At 33.4% G+C, this 7,981-nt stretch overlaps 1 protein-coding gene across 1 annotated transcript; it reads left to right on the top strand.

The window, feature by feature from the left end:
* The first annotated feature begins 2,892 nt into the window (after window positions 1–2,892).
* LOC142616096 (uncharacterized) lies at window positions 2,893–4,752 on the top strand. Its single transcript, XM_075788983.1, has 3 exons — window positions 2,893–2,937; window positions 2,994–4,049; window positions 4,513–4,752. Exons 1-3 carry the CDS (start codon window positions 2,893–2,895, stop codon window positions 4,750–4,752), a joined length of 1,341 nt encoding a protein of 446 aa, XP_075645098.1.
* The last annotated feature ends 3,229 nt before the right edge of the window (window positions 4,753–7,981 follow it).

A 7,981-nucleotide genomic window follows, 5' to 3' on the forward strand; every position in this document is an offset into this window, starting at 1 on the left:
TTTTTCCTATTAACAAGAAAACAAGGGACATATGGTCATTACTCCATATAACATTTCAGCCTCAGTAAATGAAAACATAAAACAAACTAGGCTATTCATATGATCAACTATGCCTAACAAATTAGTTGCAATTATTGCTATATTGTACAAATCAGAACCATATCTGAACAACATATAAATGTCCAAGTAGAATCAAAGTCCATCGAGAAATATTTGATGTTTTATTAGAAGAAAAATAGAATCACCAAATTTTGGAAGATTATTTTGAACCAAAAACCCAAAATATTTTGGACATGCACTAACAAATATATAAAAATCTGTAATTTATTGCTTAACATTTGGGCCAAACTTGTAAAGTATGACTGGTGACAATTCAAGACAACAAAAAGTTTCCTCACAAGTTCACCTTTCTAGGGCCATAGTTTGTATGTATAATATGAACTACAACATGCCAAATATATTATCCTACTAGAATAATACACAGCTGGATAATCAATCCAAATTTAAGGAAAAAGAACATGTACTTAAGTAAAATTAGAAGGACAAAAAAGAAAAGTATTTTTTAGAATCCCTCATGACCAAGCAACAGAATTTTCTAGCTAATGTCCAAGAGGAAAAACCTACTAAAATTGCTCAAGAGGTACCAAAAATAGAAGGCTCAAATGCGACAACAATAGCAACAACAAAGAAGCAAGATAATAACAAAGATCAGAGCAAAGGAAAAAGAAAGACAACAAGAACAAGTTTATTACATAGAACAAAGCCTTTACATACCCAGATTTTAAGGCCAGCAGTCTACTCAATGTGTTTACACTAATTTAAGCATAAACACAAATTTCACTCACACTCGATCACTCACGCACACAATGACATGTATTTAGTATTTACACAACAAAACACATGCGCATATCAAAACCCATTTTGACATCAACCCCCAAGTCTGTAATTAGTGGCGGCGCCACGTTATGGTCAGGGTGTTCCCAGGAACACCCTGACTTGAAATTTATATATATAATTTTTTTTTTTTTACCCTTAAAAAATAAAATAGGAACACCCTCAATTAAAATTAGGAACACCCTCACATTAAAAAAATATATATATTTGTTCTACTTCCAAGCCAAAAAAAAAAACCCAAAAAAAAAAATTCAACTAAAATCTGAAAAAAAAAAAAAAAAAATTTGTAACAGAGAAAAAAAAAAAATGTAAGAGCAAACTGCAAACGGATCACAGCAAGCCCAACAGAGACAGATCACAGCAAAATGTAAGAGAAAAGAAAGCGAACAGATCACAGCAAGCCCAACATCAAGCCCACTGCCCACGGCAAGCCCAACAGAGACAGAGGAAGCAAACCCACGGTTTCTCAACCAAAAAAAAAAAAAAAAATTACAGACCCATCAGAAACCTCAAATCAGTTCAGAGTTCAGTACATCATCACTAAAGCTCTTCTCAAAAAAATTAAAAAAATTAGTAAAGCTAAACAAACCTAAAAAAGGAGAAACAGAGCAAGTGAGCAACGGCGCTCCCCTTCGAAGCTAGATCGATCCACCGTCCACGGTTCCAGCCGCTCATCGGACATCGGAGATCGCCAGATCGGTCTAGCTCCAGTCGCTCATCGGAGATCGGCCTCGTCGCATCGGAGAAGGAGATCGGTCCGCAACTCCGCAACATCCAGTCGCAGCGCTCATCGTCGCCGTCACCATCGCCATCGCCGTCGCCGTCGCCGTCGCCATCCCAGGTATTTCTCTCTCTTTTTCTCTCTGACTCTCTGTCTCTCTCTCGCCTCTCGGTCTCTCACTCTCTCTATACTCTCTCAAGTCTCAAATCTGAAATGAAATAGGAATAAATGAATGAAATGCCTTTAATCTTTATTTATGACTCTCTCTCTCTTTAGTCATTATTAAATTTATGACTTTGTTTGTTTCAATTGTTTGTCATTTTGTCTGTCTGTTTGTCACTTTGTCTCGTTGTGGAACTGGACCAACTGGTGATCCGTGATTGGCTGCTGATTCCAGCAGCACTCAGTTTTGCTTCTTTTTTTTTTTTTTTCTTTTTTTTTTTAAGTTAAAGTGTTACTGAGTGCTTGAAGCACTCAGTAACACTTTACCTTTTTTTTTTTTTTTTTACTTTTTAAATTTGACATTTTACTTTTGGCTTTATTTTATGATTGAATCTTATCCGTTGATTGATGTGTAAATTGAAATGTGTTGGTATTGGTGTTGCCGTATTGGACTATTTGTGTGTATTGATATTGGACTCAACTCAAAGACATTAATTGTCTTTTAGCGTTATTGTGATTTATAAAATTGTGATTGTGAAATTTTCTGATTGGTAGCTAGATTTTGTGAAATTTTCTGATTGTCTTTTAGCGTTAATAATTTAATTAATCAATACATTATAAAAGACAAAAAAAATTAAATTATGTTAGACTAAAAAACAATTAATAATCTTATAATTAATGAAACAATAATATAACAAATTATAATTTATAAAAGACAAACAAATTAATGAAACAGCTAAATAATAATTAATAATTTATTGATATTTCAAATAAACTTATAATTTATTTTTTATTTTTTTGCTAGAATTATGGACAAATACTTGATAAAAAAACCGCGTACCCAAGATTCATCTCCTGTGCAAGATTCATCTCCATCTTCTAAGCGAAGTCGTGTTGACTTTAACTTAGAAAATCTTCCTTCGAATCGAGGCTACGACAAAAGATATCATCTTATCATCCTAATAATCATGATGAAATAAGAAGATATTATTTAGGAAAAGGCCCTTGTTGACCTCCTCATGATTACCCGGTATCATATTTTTCTAGAAAGCCCCGTCGATTTAGAGTCGAATGGTATGAAAATAGAAATTGGTTGGAATATAGTATAGCCAAAGATGCAGCATTTTGTTTTTATTGCTACCTATTTGGGAAAGATGTTGGTAAGCAAGGAGGAGGTGACACTTTTGTAACGAAGGGATTCAGACTTTGGAATCAGGTTGGGAAGTTAGATTCCCATGTTGGAGGAGTTAATAGTGCTCATAACCAAGCTGTCAAGAAGAGTGAAGATTTACAGAAGGAAAAGCAACACATTCAAAGTGTCTTGGTTAAGCAATCAAATCAAGATAAAGCTAATTATCGGATTCAATTAAACGCAATAGTTGATTGCGTAAGATTCCTTTTATTCCGAGGGTTAGCTTTTCGTGGTCATGATGAATCTCAAGGTTCAAGTGATAAAGGAAATTTCCTTGAGCTTCTACAATTTTTGGGGGATCACAATGAATCTATCAATGAAGTGATGCAAAATACTTGGAAAAATTGCAAGCTTACCTATCATGATATTCAAAAAGACATGGTGAATGCAATTGCACGTGAAACATCTAAAGCCATCATCGAGGATCTTGGCAATGGGTTCTTTTCAATATTAGTTGATGAGTCACGTGATATCTCAGTGAAAGAACAAATGGCACTCGTTCTTCGTTATGTGAACAAACAAGGAATTATTATAGAGCGGTTCCTTGGTATTGTACATGTAGCAAGTACCACCGCTTTGTCACTCAAATGTGCTATTGAAGGTTTACTTTGTGAACATAATTTGAGTTTATCAAGACTACGTGGGCAAGGTTATGACGGAGCTAGTAATATGCAAGGTGATATCAATGGTCTCAAAACTTTAATTTTGAAAGAGAATAAGTCAGCATTTTATGTCCATTGTTTTGCTCATCAACTTCAATTGACACTTGTTGCCGTTGCTAAAAATCACATTAACATTGCTGATTTTTTTTATGTGGTTAGTAATTTAGTAACTGTTGTTGGAGGCTCTTGTAAGAGACGAGATGCTCTTCGAGATGCTCAATTTGTCAAAATTAAAGAAGATTTAGAGAATGGTGTACGAAGAAGTGGACAAGGTTTGAATCAAGAGACAAATCTTAAACGTCCTGGTGATACACGTTGGGGATCATATTATGAGACTATTCTCAACTTGATTTTGATGTTCTCTGCTGTTGCTGATGTACTTGAGATTATTGAAGAAGATGGGCTCTCCGACCAAAAAGTTGAAGCTCGATCTATTATGAGGTCAATTCTATCTTTTGAATTTGTTTTTGCTCTACACTTGATGAAAAACATTTTAGGGATTACAAATGAGTTGTCAATAGCATTGTAAAAAAAAAAATCAAGATATAGTAAATGCTATGGATCTTGTTAAAGTGTCTAAGCAACGATTGCAAGTGATGAGAGATGATGAATGGACATCTTTATTGACTGAAGTGTCTTCATTTTGTGCCACACATGAAATTCCTATCTTGAACATGGATGAAATATTTGTAGTTAGTGGGAGGCCGCGACGCAACACCCAACAAAATACAAATTTACATCATTATCGTATTGAGCTATTCTACACAGTCATAGATATGCAACTTTAAGAGCTAAACAATCGTTTTTCAGAGGTGAATACTGATTTGCTAATTTGTATGGCTTGCTTGAATCCAAGTAATTCATTTGTGGCTTTTGATAAGGAAAAGTTAATACATCTAGCAAAGTTCTATCCATATGATTTTCCTGGGACAGATATCTTGGCACTTGACTCTCAGCTTCAGAATTTCATTTTTGATATGCGCAACAATGACTTGTTTTTAGAGCTTCAAGGAGTTAGTGAACTTGCTGAAAAGTTAGTGAGCACGAGGAAGCATGAGACTTATCCATTAGTCTATTTGCTTGTGAAGTTAGCTTTGACCCTTCCTGTTGCTACGCAATAGGTAGAAAGAAGTTTTTCAGCAATGAAATATATAAAGAATGAGCTTGCGCAATCGAATGGGAGATCGGTGGATGAATGATTGCTTGGTTGTATATATTGAAAAAGATATAGCTTGTAGCATTGATAACGAGACTATCATGCAACGATTTCAAAATATGAAAAATCGTAGAAGGCAATTGTAAATTTTATGTATTTACATGTTTTTTGATTGTTGTTGTCAATATATAAAATTTTCTTTTTATTAGATCGTGTAATTTATACTTATTAAGGAACACCCTGGAAAAAATTCCTGGAGCCGCCACTGTCTGTAAACGGCCATCCAACTGCCATTCATTTGAAACCCAAAAATCCAAACCAATTGGCCATACCCAAAGCACCCATTTTTCAAACCCAAGCAAAATTACACAGCTCTAGTCATCAAAATAATTAAAACTGAAACAAAAAGAAAATAAAAGAGAAAAGATATTTGAGAGAGAGAGAATTGAGACCTGGTGTGGGTCCAATGAGAAGAGAGAGAGCTACGAGAAACCCATGAGAGAGGAGAAGACTACAGCGGGAAGCCCCGATGGTGGTGGTGATCTAAATACTACTATGACACGATTTGATCAGATCGTACCAAATTAAATGCTACTATGACATGATCTGATCTAATTGTACCAAATTAACTCAAAAAAAAAAAAAAAAATTTTGGTCCTAGAATTTGAGATTACAATTCTATTCTTACGCTTTAATAGCAACCAATTTAATTTCAATTATTTTCAACTTGTAGTACCATTACTCCACTAACACGAAAAAATGACTACCTAGCAAACAACCTACATTGTCGATGCACACCTAGCTAACATAATAAAAAAAAAACATTAAATTGCAACTTAACAAAAGCCACGTCAATAATTTTTTTTATTTTAAAATTCCACCTCATAAAATAACAAATTTGAAATGATGAATTTAAATAACTAAATAAAGTTAAAAATAAAAAAACTGAGCTTTTCTTGAATTTCCTTGACAACCAAACATTGCAACCCAGAAAAATACAAAATGACATAACCCAGCCGCTACTACTTCCACCGCCACTTTCCTCCACCAACAGCGAAACTCAATCTCCCAACAAGTAATCCAAACACTACAAAATACAAGAAACTTAGAGAGTGTTTGGTAAAGGTATTTAAACAACAGTTTTCATTATTTGAACAATATAGCAAGTATTTTCACAAAACTTTTTCGCCTATATATATTTCCAAAAAACTTAAACAACATTACCAAACGGGTCTCTCCTAACAGGTAATTCAATAACACAATCAAATTGTCTCACTTTTTTTTTCCAAGTATTTTCTTAGCTACCAAACACGAACATTAACTCACAAAGACACAAAAAACACCTCTCACCATATTTTGCTGCACGTCAATTAGTCTCATCGTAGCTGACCAAGCACTTGAATTTAACTTCCCAAATATGAATATGCATGTAAAATACAAAACCCAGCCGTAGTCACAACTACCACCATCAGTCTCCTCCAACACCAAATGCTATCCAAACACTAACAAATACAAAGTATGCGATGAAATGCCACAGAAAATTTTCAAACATTACCAAGCACATTAAAAATAAAAAATAAAAAAAAACCCTCGCTAACTAGCTTTCACAGAAGCATCGTCTTAGCAATATTGTACTCCTGACTCCGACTATTTTTTTTTTAAGTACAACAATCATTTTGCCAACATTTAGCAAATAAATTTTTAACAAAGAGTTAGTCCAAAAGCATACTTAGTTTATACTTTATAGGTGATTTAAATTAATTTCATCTTTCATTAATAACATGTATGTGCGTTTTCTTTTCTTCTTTTGGAAAAATTATTAGATTAGTAGACTATTAGAATTAATTATCCAAGTGTAAACTTAAAGGCATTATGTATCAGAGAGAACTCTCTATTATTAGAGGTGGCGAGAGGGACTCCGATTGAGAGAGAACTCTCTCTCTTTCTCTCTCTCTCTTGGAGAACCCCTCTTTTGCCGTCCCTCTCCTCTTTGTTTTTCTAATTTCAATTTGTAAATGATTATTTTTTCACGTGTTTTCATATGATAGGCACATGGTTTATGTTACTCAATTTAATAGAAGGTACTAATTTGACAGATGAGTAAAGTTCAAAGAGTAAATTGGTTAGGGGTGTAATAGCCACCACCAAAAATTCAAGGGGTGTTTTAGGATTTTTCGCAAAGGTTGTTTCTGAACCTTCGTGAGTGAAAGTGTGTCCATCACGAAGGTTAACACTATAGTCTAATCCTGAGAGTTGTTTGGCCAAGAAAACTAGTTCACCAAATTTTACTTCCGGTGACATGAATCAACTTTTATAGATAACTTTTTTGTGTGATTCTATAGCACTTAAACACACACACACATATATTATTTCTAATTTACATTCTTGCTAATTATTTGAGATAGCTTTTGTTCTATCAAACTTGCTTATTCACTATTATATTTCCAACAATGTATATTGAGAACGAATTATATAATGGATTGAAGGATTTGATTATCAAAGGTGATACAACCCTAGCATTGACACTCTGGGAGAGTGATTGCACTATTTTAAACTAATTATTGTTTCTTTTTTGCTTCATAATTTATCTGTATAAATATAATCAAGCTAGTATATTATATACTTCCAGTTGTCTATACCATTAAGTATCAAAAGAGAAGACTACCTCATGCACACATGGTTGCTTCTTTTTATCTTATGTTTGGTTACACTATTTATCACCAAGCCAAAACACTAACTGGTTTTTAATGTAGGCCTAGTTAGAACTCCAAATCTTTTATTTGATGATAAGAAATTTTACCAATTTAGGTAACTAGAACTTACATGTTTGGTTGCACTAAAGACTTCTAATGTGTTTGTTAGACCTAAAATATTTTCTGATCATAAAATATATATTTTATAACAAACATTTTATAGTGCTTGACTCGTACTGAAAATATTTTATTTTCTAGTGTTTGGTTCAATGGAAAGAAAAACAAAAATCCTATATAATACATCACACCCATGTACTGGTATATATCAAATATAGGCATACTTGTATACATCCAAAATTCACACATAATAAATCATGAAAGTTCATGTTCAAAATAAAGTGTTTTTGAAACATAAGCATTGATAATTATGACACTACCATACTAATATACAAAACCATAAATTTATCATAGTTCCATACCCGTGATATTACCATCCAAGTT

The sequence above is a fragment of the Castanea sativa genome, chromosome 11 (genome assembly GCF_040712315.1).
Source record: "Castanea sativa cultivar Marrone di Chiusa Pesio chromosome 11, ASM4071231v1".
NCBI classification, from domain to species: Eukaryota; Viridiplantae; Streptophyta; class Magnoliopsida; order Fagales; family Fagaceae; genus Castanea; species Castanea sativa.